Below are 20,642 nucleotides of genomic sequence, written 5' to 3'. Positions count from 1 at the left end.
TGGCGGCATGATGATGATGATGCCACCCACGAACTATGTAACACTATTTGTGTTACAACCCATAAGTGTTGCTTCTGCAAACGAGAAAGCAACTTAGATAAACTCAGTGACCTATCACGTTCGGTGCTGGTTAGTTAGGCGATAGTGACACCACCATTTATTGCACATGTGTGCGATTTCCGAATGGCTACGCGACTGTTGCGGCCACTGCTAGCGATATCCACACAGAGCATCAGCTGTGGGCTCGCTACCACATCATTTCGCCTACGCTACAGGACATGTTCTTCTGCCGTCCCAATCCGACACGGTGATGTGTTTCATACATCATGATGATTATGAAGAGCGGCACATACGCATTGGGACATATGGCGAGCCGTCCTCGCAAGGGCGACGACGACGAAGCTGCGCCTCAGCTTGCTCCCCGCGTTCGAACCAGGTTCCCGCGCTGATTTCCAGATGTCCCGGATGTTGTTCTCCGTGCCACCTGGCGCATACCCAGTGCCAGGAAGCGTGCTACGTAGTGAGCTCTCCGTCCACGGGAAACGAGGAATCAAAATAACTCATTCTTGGGCTGGTTGGCTGATACTTGGCGAAACCATTGGTGGTCGGTCTTGTATTCTTTGCGTTGCTTTTATCTGTGCTACAGTGGCTCCACCAGCGAGACCTCACTCGCGCCCCAGTTTCAGGTGACCTAAGTTGGCCTGAAAGGAAAACGGTTCAATCCATAGACACCGGAAAGTCAGTGAAGTACCCTAATAATGCTAATCGCAATAATAAATTTTTATCGCCTTCTCTTTTACTCTTTCTAAATGACTTGACTCCTTTGGTTTATTGGACAATACCCTGCAGTGAAACGCGCGGCTGCGGGCATGGGAGTTAACTGGAGGAAGAAGAAAACATCATTCCCATCGTTGGTGTCATCACTGATTCACGAGCCAGTGATCATCCGGCGTCTACGGCCTAACGGCAGCAGGCAGCCGCCCAGATGCTGAAACACCATCTCGCTACGAAGGGCTTCCCGTGAAGACTGCTGACAGCGGGCCTGGTCATGAGCATCCGTCAAGAAGACCGACGTGACAGCTTGGTCAGTCCGGTCATCAACAGCTTCATGTCGGCACCAGAGGTGGGTCGAGTTCCCTAGGCACGGCATTACACGATTTCATTAAGGCTCACGAGCTTCGAAAAAATAAATAAAAAGGAACACATCTATTAATCAGTGAAATTAATTAGTGAGATGACTAATTGGCACGTAGGCGTTGCAATTAAGTGAGCGTGGTAGTGCCGTGCATATCCTGATCGGAACCAACGTGAATCCGACAGAAGGGGGTCAGATCGCCTTGTTGGGTACAGATTTGCTTGTCGCGCTCATACAAGCGCTAGCCGTCTAGCAGACGGCTAGTCTGGCTAGACGAGCGTCGAGTCCGGCTGAGCCAGCTCGGTTACACAAGGTAGGTTGGCTCAGCCTGACCAACGCCCCCTAGATAGCACGAGGCCTGTGCACTTCGATCCATGACGTGATGCTGTATTGCCCTACTGCGATAGAATCTAATGCTATGTTCCCGAGTAAGCCGCGGTGATTTTGACGTCACCACTTTAATCACGTCAGGCTTGACAATGGAAGTTTCCGTCCAAGTAGCATGACGTCATAAAGCAGAACGCACAGGCTTGCTATCTAGGAGGCGTTGGCCTGACCCGCTTGCAACGTGCATGTAAACTCTGACGGGTCGGGTTGGTGGCTCGTAATCATACAGCAAAAACTCGTATGCGATGTTCGCACGCTTTGTTATCTTGCCTCGACGTAAGTTGCCGTGAGAATCTCCACCCAATGGAAACGAGTTCATGAAAGCGCTTCGGATCAGGGCTGCCGCAACCTGACTTCTGTCTCAGCTCGCTCACGTCGTGTTCGTGCAAACGAAGGCACCGATAGCATGGGCTCCAATTCACGACGACGTTCATGCGTCATTCGCAGGAGTGAGCCTCTACTAATCACGATCAAGAAAATAGTGAAGGTACCAAATAAAGAAAATAATAATAAAGTTGAAGGTATTACGCGCGAAAACCATGGTCTGATGATGGAGCACGCCCTGGTGTGGAGTTGCGACTAATTTTGACCACCTGGAATTTTTTAACGTGCACCTAAATCTAAGTACAGAACAGTTCTGCATTTCGCTCACACCGAAGTTGTGTATGTTGTAAACTTACCATATTCACATACTCAAGCGCTGCTTCTTAATGTGACAAATGACGCGAATAATTAGTCTAAATGAATCAGCGCGTTTAGTCATGCCCTCAATGTTTCTGATAAAACGTTTAGTCTTGTCCTTTACATTTGATGAAACATCGTAGGAGGTCACACGTAGCATGTTGCACACCCATGGGGCCTTGGGGGGGGGATTGACGTCGTGGAGTTATACTCGTTAAACAACAGGGCGGATAAGTCTGTGACAAGTGCGAGCGCATGGCATCATCATGCGATGAAGTTTATTAGTAATAGAAGCCTAACACCGGACGTATTCGCGGAACACATACAAAAAACATTTTAATGCTGGTACCATTCTTGCGGTTTAATTACCTAAACGTGTCGCAACGGTATCCCTACGGAGGCGTCATCAAATGAGTAAAGATTCGTGAAATAGACAGAGAGAGAAGAATGGCACCGACAGTTGTATGAATGTGTCGTATGGCCAGCCTTATACTTATCATATGATAGTAAACCAACATGCCCAGTTGACTAGAAATTTATGTTTGAGGTTCCGAATCCGTTAGAGCGGAGATTTCTCACTTGAGCTGAAACTTGGCGAACAGCGCAAACATCGGGAGAAGTGATACAGACAGACGCAGTGTCCGTCAACTGTCCTGTTCTATTCATATTACTTGTCCCGTCATCCGCACCGTCATTCGCACCAACTAGCCTGTAGCTCTCGTCAGCTTTGAAGCCCAGTACAAGTTTAGTTCCTGAGCCAGCCCCGTGCTTGGAGCAGCTTTTCGCCGTCACAGCGAGTGCCTCGCATTTCCATTCGGCTTCAGGCATCGGGCTCCTGCCGGGCGCACGACGGAAGCAGCCAGGAGAGGAGCTCCATCAGGCTGTCTGGCGACCCGCTGATCCACAGCTACCGTCTCGCGTCAACCGACAGTCCAGCGGGACCACGTCGCTCCACGTCGATGAGGGGGATCGCATGCAGAACACAGCGCGCGGTTTCCTTCGACGTCGCCGCAGCGCCGGTGGCGATCTCTGCAACCCCCGCCGCTCCGATGCGGAACGTCGCTACGTCGAGTGCGACATGTGTCAGCGTCCGCGGACAACGCATGGCCGAATATTGCGTGTTCATGATATCGGTGTCAAGCGTGACACTATTTATCACGCTTTTTCAGCCCCTCGTGCTTTTCCGCTGCCTAGTGCAGTGCAAGGAGCCGCGCTGCTACAACGTAGCCACAGCCGTACACCAATCCATCGTACCGTCCGTGGCACCTTGCCAGGACTTCTACAATTACTCGTGCGGGGACGGCCGCGCCCCCCGTTTCTTCGCTCGAGTCGAGCAATCGCTGCGTACAGCGGCGATTCGCTGGGTTTCTGCGGTCCCAGTTCCGAGATCGGGCCAAAGCGCCGTTCAAAAGGCCGCCATGCTGCTTCGTGGCTGCCTAAAGCTGACCATGCAGAAGAACGAAGACATCGACGCCATCAGAAACGTGCTGAGCGCGGGTGGACTCACGTTTCCCAAGATGCCCACCACGTCCAAGTACTCCGCCGTTCGGAGCATCGTGGAGTTCAACTTGAACGCCGGCATCGCACCAGTCTTCAGGCTGACCGCCGGCCGCAGCCTTTACTCTGGGAACGGCTACATGCTGCACGTCACACCCAACTACGACATCGTCTCCTTTTCAGAATACCTCCAGCAACATGGTCCGGGTGAAAATTTCGACGTGTACGTCAGACGTTGCGCCGAAATCGTCGGCGAACGTGGCATGTCTTACGCCGCTCTTATCAGGGCTGTGAAAAGCGTGAACCAGGCGTTTGCCGAGCTGTCCGTCACTAACCCACTCCACGTCGAACTGGAACTGAGCACGCTGTACCCGCAAGCGGGCTTCTGGCACTCACTGACCACCATCCTGCAAAAGAAGTTGGAATTCTTGGACGTTCCGAAGAGGACATTCTTGATCCTCGACGAGGGCTACTTCAAATTTCTGGCTTCAAGAGTTTTCGATTCCTTTGAAGGGAAAGAGACCGCTGCCTACATTGGCCTGTACGTGGTGTGGTACCTGAGCCGCGTGGCTTCTTACACACTCGCCTACAGCTCGCCTGTGCCAAACTACACCCACGGACTGAAAGACATGTGGCTGCGGTGCTACGCAGATGTCCACACGTAAGTATCATATCTTATTTCTTAATCAATCGAAATCTCAACAGTTAACAATGCGCCCTATATTCCAACGATCCTACTTGCTTCTTACACTTTTTGGCCACACGTTTCCCTACCGCCGCACCGCCGCCATTATCGCCGGTACCGGTCATTCTGGGCCACAAATAAGCGAAAAAAAAAAAACTCATGGAAAAGAATCTTCACTAGCAGATGTGCTACTGTTGAACAAGTGAAAAGGTAGACGGTTTATGAGGTAGAAATCCGACGTACTTGCAACGAAAAAAAAAAAAAAAAAGAAAAACCATAAACACGTGTACTAAAGACTTTGAATTTAATTCGAATTACTTATTTAGGATTGATTTTACAATTTTTTTGGCTCAGCAAAAGATGCGATATCATTGGGTGGCTTCACATTATTACAACAAAATGAAACGTAAAGCTATCGAGTGCGTTCTTTTTCCATAAGACGTAAACACACTTAGAACGAATCTTTCTATTTGTCTGAGTGACCACTGTTTTAATTTTTGTATGTGTGTTTCTGAATGAGGTACAGAAAAAAATATTCTACATGGTATCCAAAACGAACCGCATCTTAGGGTACAGGATGTCAGACTGCACCATGCTTGTTTGGGTGTCAGCTCTATAATTCTGCGTTGCGTATGTTATCAAATGGGCAATCCTCTGCAAAATACGGATTAATGTCCACACACCTCACTTTTTTTAATAGCCATTTTGTCAAGCTCACGTCAAGCCAGTTTTGAGGTTATGCTGCGCAACTTGCTTTTTTTTCTATCATATCTACACATGCAGGGAAAAAAAATTCCGATTTGAATGTGCTTTTTAGTCCTTTTATAACTGCTTCACCTTTTATTTACAGCGGCCGGAACTTTATAAATTAAACGTGTTGTCAGGTTAGAAAAAAAAATATTCTGGGGTTTTATGTGCCAAAACCATGATCCAATTATGAGGCACGCCGTAGGACTCCTGCCTTAATCTTGACCACCTGGGGTTCTTTAACGTGGACCTGAATACGAGTTCACGAGCGTTTCTGCATTTCGTCCCCATCGAAATGTGGCACCTGCGGCCAGCATCGAATCCACGAGGTCGAGCTAGCAGCTGAACGACATAACCACCAAGCTACCGCGGTGGCGGTGTTGTCAGGTTGTAAAGGGAAAATTAAAAGGTAGTTCTTTGTACTCATCGAATCGAAACCCAATATTTCCGATTCAGTAAGGAACCCTAACTTTAAACGTGCGCAGAAGCTCGCATAAAACTTTAGCTGAACCGTATGTGGTGAAACCTTGGTACCAACCTTCTTGTACACGTGATTGCAAGCCGGCATGCTTTGTTGTAATTCGAATCCATCTTGTTTGAAAACTCGTATGATGGGATTTGTTTGCGTTTGTGTTTTTCTATTTTCCTACGAGTATTCTGATGCAAAGACGGCTTATGTTGGAAAGTGGTGGTTTCCGTCGCGCCACCAATGTTAACGGCAGTAAATGGCGTCGTGCGTATACGAATGTGAGCCAGATTGCGAACCTCCCCGAGGATCCCCAAATCTCAAGTGCTGTGTCGTTTAAAGTGGCATCGGTGGTGCCACGTGCCTACCTGCAACAAACACACGGGGACAAGGGTCCGGTTGTTCTCGACCTTCCATCTTGTGCGTCGTGCAATATATTCACTGAACACTGTATCAAGCATGCATCGTATTGCATATTATAGCTAAGCCAGGAAAAAAAAAAAAAAAAAAAAAAAAACACGAAGCGGAAGAAAGATACGTAGCGGCATTGCACTGCAGTTCCCGCACCAAATCGCCGTCACTATGTCCTCCGAGATTGCAACGGCGCTCGGAGGCCACACCGCGCTATTTGACAGCGTCTCCTCAGGTCTATGGTTAGCTGTTAGTAAAGACGACATACGTTGAATTTAAAAAGAACACAAAATTTCTAGCTGGCAAAGTCTCGAAAACATTTCTTTTTCTGCGCAAAATCGGCCTCAGTACAAGGCAATGGATTTGAAATCTATGACGTCACAGTGATGTAGCGACACTGAGATTTCTGCACTAAATGCATAAATGGGAAAGTTTTTCCTTACTGCTTCACATGCATAGCACCATCAAATTCTTACGTATGTCTAAAGAAACGGTTTCGGATCACCGACGGTAACAAGTTTTGCATCTCAGTGGAGTATGTAAGCTATTGTTAAAGAAATAATTTGCAGGATTTTAGTCAATATGTGGCCAAACTACAGCGTTTAGGTTATTATTATTATTATTTTTTTAATGCCCGGCGCCGTAACGACTGCGATCCCGATGGCACGATGGAAACCGCAACTGAAACCTACTGTAAAGTGAGAGCTGGATTCTTCAAAGCGTGATTATAAATTGCAATATGTGACGTAAGGTAATTAGTTAAAAACTTAATTAGTGAATTTTTGTACATAATAGATTATGCATTTGAATTTATCGTGCAAGTTATGTCTGCCTGTTCGAGTAGACCAGCTCCAGGACTAGAATTTTGCTATCTGCCACAGGCGATTTAAAAAGAAATTTACCTAAGGACTTCGCAGAAACACTTGGTATAGCTTCCATGTTCGCTTTACAAGCTTCATAAGCAATCACGTCTCGCAGTGTAAGTAACAGAACCTTGAAATGATTCGCCAGAAAAAATACGCGTGAAAGCCGGCACGAACAGACTGAAACTAAATGGTCGCGCGTTTAGCACGATGTTGAGACGTCGGGCACTATGCTGTCATGTCATATCCCCTGGACACAGCATTTGACCGTAAAAGCATACCGCGTTACAACTGTGGTGTCTTCGTACATCGCAAGTAGCTTGTGCGCAACAAACCAGAAAATTGGGACATCTGTTGGCCATGTCTTCTCGTGAGGGACCCCTTGTAGTATTTACAATTATTAGTGCGTGTGAATAACCGAAAGACACGCAAAAGTACGTACGTACTTTTAATTAGCTTGTAAAAAAGATGAAGACGAAAACAGCTGTTCTTCTGGGACAAGGTAGGTAAATTAGCCCTGACCAAAAGAGCTGTTATTGAAGAGCGTCGAAAGAAGTTATATGTAAAGCGGACTGACTTTTTTTATTTTCTCCATTTTGTCTTATTCTCTTTGATTTTCTCTATCGCTTTCAGTAAGAGGGTCCCAGACTATACAAGCATAGCCTACTACTGGTACGCCGACAGTTTTATAGGCCAGCAACCGAACAGCAGAAGTTGATAAATTTAAAGCTCTTCGGAGAAAGAACAGTTTCCGGTTTAGGTTAGCTGTAGCGGGGTCGAAGTGCTTTGTCCAATGAAGGGTGCTATTGATCCAATGTCCTAAGTCTTTAAAGTGATTTGTTTCAGCAAGAAGCAGATTATTTGCAAAATTGCTGAATTTTAGAGGTTTTCGTTTCAGAGTAATAGTCAGAAAAACAGCCTTTTCGAAATTGATTTCTGTTTGCCACAATTGACACGATTCAATAATCTTCTGGTAGTCCTGATTCAGCTTGTGTTGGTCAGAAGTACTTTTGATCTTCGTGTAAATAACACAATCATCAGGGTACAATTTAACTTTAGCTGATGATTGATAAGTTACTACATCATTAATGACTATGAGAAATAAAAGCAGCCCAAGCATGGATTCCGTTGGGACGCCAAAGTCTACTGAAGGTCGTTCTGAAGAGTGGTCTTTGTAAGGAACACATCGCTGTTCATTTCTTAGGTATGCTGACAACCGGGCTATCAATTCCGTATTTTTGAGGACTTCATTTAATTTATAAGGTAACTTTTGGGGGGAATACTTTCTCATATGCTTTGCTGAAATTCATGAAAATTGCGTCAGTTTAGTTACCATTATTAATTGCGCTGCGAAACCATGAACGGTTTCAATTAGCTGAGTAGATGTAGAATAACCTTGTCTAAACCCGTGTTGGTATCTTACTGATATATTTGCATAACAAATGATGACATCCTAAATTTGCGTTTACATTTAGACTGTTAGACAGCGTGATTCAGAAGAGCCCGAAAAAGCCCTTAGTATACATTATCCTTGAATTTTTTTTTCTGGTTCTCGACATTTGTGATACGAGAACCAAATGCTACACCGCATGCTGACAACACGGCGATGAAACGTTCTCATAAACGCAGTCGAGTTTAGCGTGGTATCGCAGTTGAGTTTAGCTTGCAACTGTATAGTGCCTGCCAGCGGTGTTCAGCGCACGCTCTGTGCCGCAGGCTGATGCCCTTCGCCGTGGAGCGCTTGTACCTGCACGAAGCCGTCAACAAAAAGGACGTGGAAGAGGTGCAAAGCATAGTCCGGGCCATCACCCAGGCAACCAAGGACTTCGTGTCAGCTCTCCCCAGAGAAGGCAGGCCGAGCGAGACGAGGTTGATCGACAAGATCGGCAGGGTGCGCGTGTTCCCGTACACGTTCGCCTCGTTGCACGAGACCCGCCAGCTGAACCGGTGCGTTCATCATGGCAGAGCGCTTTCCTCTTTCGCTTTTTTTCTAAGTTGTGCTGCTTGGACTTGAGTTGCGTATCGACCGGTATCGAATACGTCAGGTCAGGAGTTCGTCATTGGTAGTGAGCCTTTTGAAGCTGTGCCTCTAGTGCATTTATCTAGACCCAACTCCTCACAGTGAATTCGAATAATGAGAAGAAACTCATTAACGGCAGCTTATACCGACATGCCCAAAGGAAAAGTATTCCAGCAGTGCGCTGTACAAGTACTAAGCTCATCTTGGACAACAACGACGACCACCGCCACCGCAGCAACAACAATGAGGAGGAGCTATAATAGGTGTAGCGCCAAGACAAGAAAATGGCGACATGAATTGGAGAGCGAATTGGCTCTAGCTAATATTCTAGGTGAGATAAGGAGGGTGTAGAATTCGACACGTCATATGTAATGCGTAGAACAGATAACTGGTGGCCTATCACAGTAACAGAACGGGTGCCAAGAGAAAGGAAACTCGATATGGTGTGGCAGACAATTAGGGCATGTGATACCATAGGATGGAGTTAGCTGTAGAAAGATAGGGGTAACATTCCAGGCCTTCAGTAACAGTAACAGGCCTTCATTCTGCAGTGGACCTAAGATAGGTTGAAAAAGAAAATTAAGAAGAACAAGAGGAGGAGCAGGAGCTCATGGAAACAATGGCGTATAGATGGGCTCTCATCGGCGGCTTTGTAAAGTGATTTGCTTAATGAATTCGCCTCGCGCAGTTTTCTGTCTGAAGACGTCATGTGCGACGGCAGCGAGAAGAAAAATAGTGTTTGTTATATAAAATCGTCTCACTATGTCAAGGTAATGCGAAGGTTGTCGCTTGTCGGTTTGGCTCCCACAGGCGACAAGTTGTTCTTCACGCCAACCGCCTTCGCACCAGCCGTCACATTCCTAGAGAGTGACTTTTCTTCGAATGTGACGGCTGGTGCGATAGCCGTTCGCGGTGATTTGATAAGTCATTAACTGCTTACGCCTCACGTTTGGTGAAGGTCTTGTTTCCACACGTGGCGGTTTTCTCCCTTATCTTGCAATACTGCCCTTTCTAACAGCATGTACAAAAATCATCGGGTTTCCGCATTATACTCAGTTGGGAGTAAGCGCTTGGCTGTGTTTCTTGTCGTCCCGTCTTCATTTGCGCTTTAAACTTATTAGGCCATGGAATAACAACTAGCCCAAATTACCACCCTTCTTCATATATATGGTCGTAACTAACAAGAACACCAGCCCTTCGGTTCCCCTTCTTTTCGTTGGTGCAAGGGATGCAGTTTTAATCTATACAAACCACTTCAGCGACGTCTTCCACTGTAGCCAGGCGATGGTAGAGCAAAATAAGTTTGCCTCTCTTTCTCTTTCGTATTCTGTCAAATATATACAGGGTGGTTCAACAAACATGCACAACGCTTTAATACAAGTCAAGGCCTCCTGTGCGGATGAAACCATACAGTTGTATGTTGTCAGCAGTAATATTGACAAGTTGTTTCTTTTATGCCTAGTGCCTAATGAGCTAATTAATAATGATAAATAATCTAATTCTAATGACTGATTATGTCGCTTACTTGTAATACAAAATCACTCTAAAAAAGCACTAATACTCTGCTTTTGAAAGCGGAAGAGTAAATTGTTTGCTGGCTGTTTCCTTTTTCGCACTTTGCAACCCGCCGGGCTTGCGTGCCTCACCAAGCGGATCTTTGTGCGAGGGTTCGCCTTTTTTTTTTTTTTTGCGCTGCTTTATGCTAAGTACAAAAAAAAATATATGCAGAAGAGTGGCTTGCCGCGCTGAATTTAATCTCATGGACGTTTTAAATGGCGCTCCGAAACTATCGCATTGATCGGAAAACGACTGGTAAGGTATTCATTCAATGATAGCTAAATAATCATTCGTGATTATATTATTTGCCGTCAAGAAAGACATACCAATGTCTTTTGCGGGTGGCTGCCTTTAACATACAATTCGCAAACAACGTATTTCATGTTCATACGCGTCTTGGCTTTTTTTTTTTTAAAGCTTAACGTGTTGTAGTTGGGATTCTCGAATTTACTTTGACGTTAATGGTTGCAGAGACTAATGTATCTTATAAGTATAGTAAGTTGAGCTAGTTGGTATAGATGCATCGTAAAAGAAGGTAAGGCGTGCAGAAAAGACACAAGAGAAGATAACCAGACAACACAGATGCGTTTGTGCTGTCTTCTCTTCTCTTGTGTCCGTGTCCGCACGCCTTACCTTCTTTTAAGACTAATGTATTATTGCGGGGTCGGCAAATTGCTCCTGATCACTACACATAGTCCAGCAATAGTGAGTTTTACGAATCTGAACAATTCACTTTTCAGTAAGTGTACAGATGACAGAAAAAAAAAATCCTCGAGGGCTACTCATATAACCTGAGAGTTTATCGGACAAACAAACCGCCTCGGCTCCAAACGTGAAGAACTAAAATAAGAGCAAGAAGAACTGTAATTTTTTCGTTTTACAGTTAACTGGTTTTTGACTGCTACTTGATCTCCTGTTATTCTGTTAAGATTGCATAGGTCACTCAACTCTTGTTGGTGTTACAAAAACCTTCCAAATGGATCAATTTGTTCTATGCGTGGGTATATCATACATTGATGTACTTTAGCTATACTAAGTGCTAGGCTAGAACGGCGAGCTAAACCTTACAGCACTTTCAAACTCACGGCAGTCATGGGATCATGAGCGGTCATGATGTACTACGAGTGTCCGGCAAGCTGGCATACACTGTGGTGGATCGACAAATGCAAGAATCATGTGGTGGCCCTGCTGAGCGTTGTACGACGATGGCCTCTGGAAAACAACGCTGCACACTTCTGGATCAGCTTCTTTTCGCTCATTGTTTCTTGTGCTCGCAGAAGTCATGGTGAATTTGAGCGTAACATTTCAATAATATCTTGATTATTGTGACAGTGTAACAGCTGCGAAGCATGGTACAGGACCCTTAGCCCCGGGCATGTTCCCAGAAGACTGTATAGACGTTGACAAGAGTACCAGTATGGACGCCGCTTTCGGTATAGACATTATCTGGGTACCCGTAGCCACGTTAAGACTAATAATTTCAAAATAGGCGCTATACATTATACATATGCACAGCCGCTTTTTATATGAATCACCGACACTATACAGGGTATATATTTCAGCAAACTGCCTATGTCAAGCCTTAAAAAATCCGCGTGTGCTTTACGAGAATGCAGCCAACTTAGTGTTGTTCCCTGGCCTCTTGATTATCTCAAAGTATATATTAGTATGAGATTAGGTAAGTAATTAACAACAATTAATTCAACTTTTACTGTATTGCTTTAAACGCCACATCTTCAATAAAGGAGATTTATATTAGAGATCCCCGGGTATTGAGAAATATCAAAATAATTTCTTTCTGTGATGATAGCTGCTGTGGTCTCAATTTTTCGGGGCTGCAATGGAAGCACGCGAGATATGAAAAAGTACCACGTGACTATAATCCAGCTCACAAGTCATTTGCAGCACTGTGGAGGCTGCGGGACTCCTTAGCCAACACGAAAGCCGAATGCCCGTCGAGATGTGTTCATCTGTGCCGCGTCGTTTGCTCACCGCCCCAGCCATTCGACGACGTTCACGCGCAAACGACTTGTGAGATGTAGTATAGGCGCTTGCGCGCAGCGACATTATAGTGCCCTCAAACACGCTACGAACGAATGATCGATGTGGTACGCTGATCGGATAGGCTTGCGCACTGAATATGCCGCAATGCAAAAATTATAGGCGATGACCACACCCGTCGTTTCCGATATACATCGCCGTCCACCGCCAAAACCCCTCGCTCTTTACGCTGTCTTTCAACGGCAAACACGCTGCCATGCGTTACTTATCGCATATCCCACGACTCCATTTGCTTCATTCCTTCAGCAGACAATACATCTCGGGAAAGGTATTCCGAGATATATTGTATTCTAAGACCATTGTATTCGATGGGTCTCCGTTCCTCAAGGCTTGTACATACGTTTGGTCTGCGTGCAGCATCGATCATTCGTCGGTAGCATTTGAGGGCACTAATGTCGCTGCGCGCTAACATTACACTTTTTCAAATATCGCGCGCTTTCTTTACAGCCCGGAAAAATTCAAACCGCAGCAGCTATCATCATGAAAATAAGTTATTTGGATATATCGCAATAGGCACGACAACGTCTTCATTGAAGATTTTGCGATTAAAGCGATATTTTAAGAGTTGCTAAATAGTTATTGGTAATTAGTTGCCTAAGCTCACGCTAAGAAACTAAGAAATGAGTTGCTCAAGAGGACAGTAAACAATACTAAGTTGGTTGAATTCAAGGAGGTTATATTGGTTGCACTCTCGTCACGCACACGCGGATTTTTTAAGGCTCGACACGAGTTAGCTGAAATACCCTGTACACTCCGAAAAAACTTCCACGCGTAATCTGACGCTCAACGCCCATTTAAGGCGTGTTGCACACGGAAATGAAGCGTCGATGACGTTTTTAGTACCACTTGATAGAAGATGCGCGTGACACTCTTTCCTCTAAACGTGAGGACTGCCATTTCATGCTTGCCGCGCATCTCCGGAGGCGTGACGCTATTGTCCAATCGTGAGGGAACTCAAAACACGCACTTAAATCCTCGCTAACACGCGCCCCGGTTGTTTTACATCACGCATTACGAATATATGCGCTCTTCACCGCCGGGTGCAGGTTTTCTTTGTTTTGGCGGTCGGCACTTTCCCAGTTCAACCGCAGGCGCTCGCGTGAATTTTGGCGGGAGATCGCTGTCAAGTTGCGCTGAGTTTGCTAGCTGCTTTGTTAGAGCTCGCTTTACGAGGGATGATCACGTTCGTCTTGGTGATGAGCTTTGTTGAAACTATAAACAGGCTCACTCCTGGCGAGCGTGGTGTGTAGTGCGGAAGTTGCGAACATAATGGTTGGCACTGTGAACAGTTTCTCGCGCGATACAGTGCCATGTAATGATAGCCCCGGACGGGAGTTACCGCTTGTGGTCGGTGCGTTTTCTGCGGCCATTCCCTAGTGGTACACGGACGCCTGGAGTACCTATAGGTAAGCAATTCGTTGTTTTCTGCAGCCTTTTTTTGTCCTGAGTTGCTCTTTCTCGCATTTTCGGAGTTTAGAAGCGAGGATTTGCTTCATTCCATTGTATCAGCATTGCATCATACTGGTGTATTGTTTACCTTATCTTAATTATTTACGAAACCTTGTATGCCTGTCACTCGCAGCTGTGTTGCATTTCGGGCTGCGACAATGTTATTTTTTTGTACAGCCATTAGTGAATGGTGTGGGACACTCTTCGCCCTTCATTAAGCTCACCCGCGAGATCCGTATAATGAATGCCCACAGGCTGTGATTTTGGAGGTGTTGCAGATTTAATCACAATTTTTTATTTCACATCTCTCAAGTTTTGCAGCAAGTTTAATGGGTGTCATTTAAGCAGAATCGCCTTCTGTAATGTCCGAGCAATAGGCAACTAAGCGATTTCTCAAACACAGACACAGCAATTTCACTAAAACACAGATACAATTATGAGGACTAACTTTTTTAAAATATCACGATATAGTTCGTACAATATTATCTCAACTATGATTATCGGTCCTTTCTTCCAGCCCTAAATGCTCCGGAGCCGAGGTGGTCATGCGACCCTCAACCGTGCGCAGTAACACTGTGGACTGAGCTGGACGTCACAGCAGGATTGCAATGAGCTTATGCAACCGCGATGGATTGTGAAGGTAGGAGTGCGACTTTTCAGAATAATAGAAGAAAAAGAATATTGCGGAAAGCTTTTCTGTTAAGGAGTTAATATACCTTAAAGGCCCTGTTTCAAGTGTTGTTGGTGCGTCAGATTCATTCGATGAGCTGCAGAACATTAGACAAAGGGTTGGGGAAAAATGGAAGCTTAATTACGAACGGCCGCTTCTGCGCTGCACCATATCGAAAAGTTTGCCGCACTGATACGGTTCATGTGCAGCAAAACATAGTTGAGCAAAGATCAAAGTTTTGTTTCTTGCAATGCTAACGCTCCTTCGGTGCACACGAACCAACACCGCACTAAGCTGTCGGCTCCACTGACAACCACCGATCGCTGGTGATAGGTACAGGGGCCTAACCAGCTGACCGTCGCTGCCGGTACCGACGGCGCTTGTCAAGAGGCCACCGCTAGCAATTAAGCTAGAATACTTTTCTCTAGCCTTTCACGTCTGCACAATTACGTCGCGTTTAAATAAAAAACACAATTGGCTTCCTCAACTCCTTCGATCGGTAGCGAAGAGCAAACGTGCTAGCAAGGTGAGTGGTATCATACGCACGCTGAAATGGAATCGCGTTATCATAGTATCAAATATGAATTTTACAACATTTTTTGTTGTTGTAGGAATAATAAGGCTCGAACAATCGGTTTGAATAGATTAGATTCATTTAACCTTCTTTTTTACAGGTTCCGTCGAATGGCAGGATGGGGCCGTGTATTTTGCGCGGCGAAGAAAGGCAAAGCATCCGCGGTCCGCGACCACGCCAGGTCATTCAATTGCCTGCACCACAAAACGTCGGTAATGAGAGAGAGAGAGGGGTCATTTATTTGAAGGAAGGCAGAGAGGTCGGCCTGAGCTAGCATGCTCTAGCCTGCTACTCTGCTCAGGGGGAGGCGATGTGTTTTTGTGCCGTTAATGTGTTTATTCGTGCAGTGCGTTCTCAACCTGACGTATCCGCCAGCACACGGGCAGCTTATTGTCTTCATCCAAGCAGCGGTGAAGCCAACATGCAGCACTGAAGTGGCCTGGGCCAAGCAAAATATGCGCGAACTGTTTTCAGCGTTGCATGGCTGTAACAGGGCGAAAGTGTGTTTGCTTCGCATAACTGAAGTGCAATTTTGATGTATAATAAAAAGTAGTAAGGCGCTGCCTTATGGTATTCATAATTTTATTTCAATATTCTTCATGTTTCAGCATAACTCCTGCTTTTCATGTTGAAGCGCGTACCTGTTTTTGAATTTAGAAACATTTCAGTGCAGGAAAAAAAAAAAAAAAGCTGATTTGCAGTATCGAAAAGATGCCTCCTGGACTTCTTTGAGATTACCATTATAATATGAATATTTTAACAATGAAGCTTATAAGTGCCGCTGGGCAGACGAGGGGCGCTATAACGTAAATATATTCCATTTTGTTTCTATTCATTTCCTTCGTTAGGACATTCACGATTACTCAGATATTTTTGGGACCACGTCCACTTCGACTGTATTTCACAAGACGTCACGTAAACCTCGAAAGCTTCCCATCTGAAAATGACGTGTGCACACTGATTATGCACGATTAGGACGAACGAAAGAAAAACATTTATTTCCGATTCTACGCCTTTGTCACCATTAGCCTTGTGCGATTGGCGAAAAGGTCTAACTCACCTGTCTGTCATGCGACGTCGCAAAATGGCGAAAACTCACCATGTCAAGGTGACGTGTACGCACTGAAGATGCATTAATATGCCGAACAAAACTGAACTTTTCTTTAATATCTGGAAACTGCCCCGTTCCGAAAAGAATAGAATACGGTTGTCCACTGATCGCTCCGGCGCTGTGTACGCGGAGCTATATCTGCCGGTGAAAAAAATTTTTTTGCTTACAATAAACATTATCGTGCCACTATATACCGTTAACGGGCTCTTCCGGCACGTTTTCGACATTTCTCTGCTAAATATTCGCTGAGGACCCATATTACGGCATTTTTAACACAACGTTGCACGCCGCCACAATTGTCGTTGAGCCATCAAGGGGAAGCGGACCAATCGGAACGCCGGCACTGCTCTCCTCACTCGGTTGTCTACTTTCAGTGCGCTGGCTCGGTCCCACCGAAACATTCTCCCCTTCTGCGCGCTGCTCGCTTCTCTTTAGCCAATTAGACAGTAAAGCTGTGGTGGTAGGCAATGCTATTCGCTTTGAAAAACAAAATTCACCTCCAAAAAGCAAGGATAGCGTTTGATTAGGCTCTTGAAACAACCTTGCGGGTCACCGCCCGTGCTTTCGTCGGCGTTTACGTAAATTTGACGCCAGGAGAATGGAATGAAATCAGAATGGCATGACTTAACGTTGCGTATATATATAACCGGGAAAATTGGTACTTGTGCGTTCACTTCATCTGGTACAATGCATTTTTCTCTCTGGATACCGTCCTACACTTCCATTTTAATGATGCGCTGTGTAAGAGCTGGGCTTTCTTGGCATTACCCAATCCCCCTGAGGAAATAAGTAACGCAGAAAAGCCCAGCTACTGAAGGATCTCTGGTTACAGCGGCGTCGCGCGTTTATTACGCCTGAATAACTAATCATGCAAGCGTGATGGAAAACATGCTTATACACGCGTGTAAAAATTTTCCTTATCACGAGAGGAGACCGCATGGTCAGCTACAAAGAAGTAACCGATTACTATCGGCTGGGAAGGGCCCGGTACCCACCAGCTCATCCCGCGCTAACCAGGAAACAGGCGGTGGCCTGGCGCCTCCTGCAAACAAACATGTATCCAAACCAGGTGGCCTGCAGCAGATTCTATCCAGGGCAATACAACGATCAATGCAAATTATGTAAATGTAGGGCGGATCTGCCACATATTCTATGGGCATGCTCGAAGGCGGCTCCTTTCGAGGGCCGCAAAATTCAAAACCGGCAGCAGTGGGAGACCCTGCTGCTCAGCTCAGACCAGCAAGACCAGGTCTGGGCCGTCCAGCTAGCCGAGGCAGCCGCTGAGACCCAGGGGATCTCGGCCGTCTGCTAGGCGGAGGGAGGCTGCGTCCGCCCTCGTGAATTGCTGGCACCATTAAAGTTGTATATCTCTCTCTATCTCTTATCACGCTTACGATCTGTGAAGACATCGCACTCCTCACACTTAGCAAGCGTGACAGTTAAGTGTATGAAAACTCCACTCTTATAATAGACGTGTAAAAGTTATTCGCGACTCACACTTGCTAAGCGTGGCATTTTTTAGAGTGCATGTACAAGGTCCTATTCGTTGTCCAGGGCGGAGATGTGCTAAATTTGTTTACTGCTGCGTGCCGAGTAACAATTGAAGTCTCGTTAAGTGACATTTAGACTTTTCATAGGGCTAAAAATGAACAGAAATGATCATGATATACATACGTATACGGCCTATGCTTTGGAATAACTACCGTCGAGCATTACGTGTTTTAATATTAGCATGTGGGGCATCGTTTTTGTCCTGGGAAAGGCATTCGAGTTATTGCGCTACCTGGAGTGCCTTGCATTTCGGTCCGTCTCATCCATCGGCCGTCTCATCCACCGGCGGTCGCTCCAGCCGGTATAAGTGATGAGGCCTAAGAATTACAAGCATTCGTGGACAATAGCGTCTTTTATTCGGCTAGTCATTTTCGAGGTGGTGTCTTATTGCTCACGACGAATAAGAAGCTAACGAGCCACCTGAAAGTAGGCATCAGTAGTATACCGCTGTGCCGCAGTAATGCGAGATATACGATATACTCGTCAGACTCGCAACAATTCGCCTCCTGTACGCGCGTAACTCTTTGTCTATACGCTCGCGCATTCCTCAGTTTGTACGTACACGTGCCGGACCAAAAGGACGTCGACTTCACGTACAACTTCCTCCGCCTCTCCCGGATCACGGCCCAGTACATGGTGCGCCTGCTGCTCAACTTGCACGCGAACTTCACCGAGCCGTTCGTGCCTCCATTCGAGTCGGGCGTGCCGTACATGGCCAGCGTCTACAACATGGTGCACCTGAGCCCGTCCATCATGCTGCCGCCGGCGTACACCTCCACCCAGTCACTCTCGCTGAACTACGCCGGTCTTGGGTACAACGTTGCCGAACAGGCGAGTCGTGCGACAAATGCCACACACCGCGTATATACGCACTGTGTATAGAGGGTAGCACGCAGCCTACGTCGCTGTGTAGTGTCTATCGTTTAACGTGTCATAACTTGTAAAGTCCGCATATGCGTGCCCGAATCAGCGAAGTGGCATGTCACATCAACTGCAGCGCTCGTTTGTTACTGACTCGGTCGCGTTGCAATTTGAACCGGTTGCGCATTTGGCGCGATTCCTCGTCGTGTTAGCGCAGCTCTATCCACGGTGTTGCACCTGCTTCCAAGTGTCGCAGCTGTCATTGATTCGCTCTCTAAAGCTAGAGTGTGACAATAACAAGGAGTGGTAGAAATTTTGCGTCCCCATCAACGTGGCATAAAATCGTATATTGTTCTGTAGCGGGCGGAGTGCAGAACGTTGCAGTGTTCCATCGTGTGCGCGCACGTGGCAGCTTTCCTGATTTCCGATAAAAGGACGCTGCGTTATATAGTTAACTTACGAAATTCTTTCTCCTTGTGTTTCACTTCAAAAAGCACGGATGAGGCAAAGAGACATCTATAATGCAGCGCTTTCGATTAATGTGCTTCCAATAACGCGTTGTTACGTTTTAGGCATCCAGATTTCCTCACGGGAAATCCTGGATACTTAAGTCCCCCCCCCCCCCCCCCCCCCTTATTTTCCTGACCCCTTCAGCCACGAACTATATGGCCGACCGCTGATAAATGTTTCAAAGTCATGCTTCCTCAAAAACACCGTGCAGACTGCACAAAACGTTTTCCAGCGCATAGAATAAATATATAAGTGCCTTCTGCTCCATCCTCACAATTTAAACATCAGACATATATATATATATATATATATATATATATATATATATATATATATATATATATATATATATGCACGTTGCGTTGAGAATGGTACCACTGGGCTGTTCGTCGAAAAGAAATGACATATTCGTTGAAAGAACCGTTTTATGTAAGGATTATTTTCCTTCGATCGTGTGTAGTATTCGAAAACCATTAGAAAATTATTTGGATTTTTAAATAGCGACTACTACATTCGAGGACCGTAGTGAATATGAGAATATTCAATTCGTTATTCGAAAATTTCGAATATTCGCACACCTCTATGTAACCAAGCAATCTGAAAGGTAGAACCGTTCTTAAGAACATGATATGGGCAATCGCATAAACATTCGATTAGCAAAAGTGAATAGCCGATGACAAATAGCTTCTACGATCAACAAGCTTTCTGAATTCATTCTTAGTTGCATCTCAGCATATGCGCACCGTAATTGAAGGGGCTAACGACAAGGGCCCATGGCCCGTATTTACAAAAAAAAAAAAAAAAGAAGAAGAAACACTTACGACAGGAATTTTTCGTAAGGGCAAATTATAGCTCCTCCTGGTGATTGACATATCATTAGTGAAGGCAGCTGGCCAATGGTAAGGAACACTTTCGAACGAAAAAAATTTGCGAAGTTGGCCCCTTTTCGCAAAAATCTCTTACGCTAAAGTTTCTTCGTAGGAGCAGATTCCAGCCAATCCAGATGGTGCACATAATTTTGGCGAAGGCGGCCGCAAAGAGCACTTAAAATCAAAATTAAATGCTGGGGTTTTTTACGGGCCAGAACCATGATCTCTTTAGGGGGTACGCCATAGTGGGGGGCTCCGGAATTCTTTTGACCACCAGGGGTTCTTCAACACTCGCTACCATCGCACGACCACTTTCACTGGTATTTCCAGCCTCAGGATTGGCTGAAAGTTTCTGCTGAGAACATTTGTAGCGTGAATGCGGGGCCGAGGTGCCAAATTCCGAAGCTTTTCGTTGGTAAGTGCTCTTTCTCTTTGGCCGGCTACCTTCGATATTAATGATATGAATCAGGATTCGTTAAACTTTGCTCTTACGAAACAATTCTTGCGTAAGAGCGTTTTGTGGTATGGTCCGAGGGT

The 20,642-nt window shown here is 45.8% G+C and overlaps 1 protein-coding gene across 1 annotated transcript in view; it reads left to right on the top strand.

The window, feature by feature from the left end:
• The first annotated feature begins 952 nt into the window (after positions 1–952).
• LOC119438197 (endothelin-converting enzyme homolog) overlaps positions 953–20,642 on the top strand; it is a 34,459-nt gene continuing 14,769 nt past the window's right edge. Inside the window, exons 1-4 of the mRNA XM_049660500.1 lie at positions 953–1,123; positions 3,028–4,361; positions 8,589–8,819; positions 18,417–18,726. Of these exons, the coding sequence (XP_049516457.1) occupies positions 1,049–1,123; positions 3,028–4,361; positions 8,589–8,819; positions 18,417–18,726 (1,950 nt within the window). The 5' untranslated portion in view covers positions 953–1,048. The remainder of the gene's footprint in view (positions 1,124–3,027; positions 4,362–8,588; positions 8,820–18,416; positions 18,727–20,642) is intronic.

The sequence above is a fragment of the Dermacentor silvarum genome, chromosome 1 (assembly GCF_013339745.2).
Source record: "Dermacentor silvarum isolate Dsil-2018 chromosome 1, BIME_Dsil_1.4, whole genome shotgun sequence".
Classification (NCBI taxonomy): domain Eukaryota; kingdom Metazoa; phylum Arthropoda; class Arachnida; order Ixodida; family Ixodidae; genus Dermacentor; species Dermacentor silvarum.
Note: the sequence above shows the minus strand (reverse complement) of the source record. Positions and strands in the feature narration are given on the sequence as shown.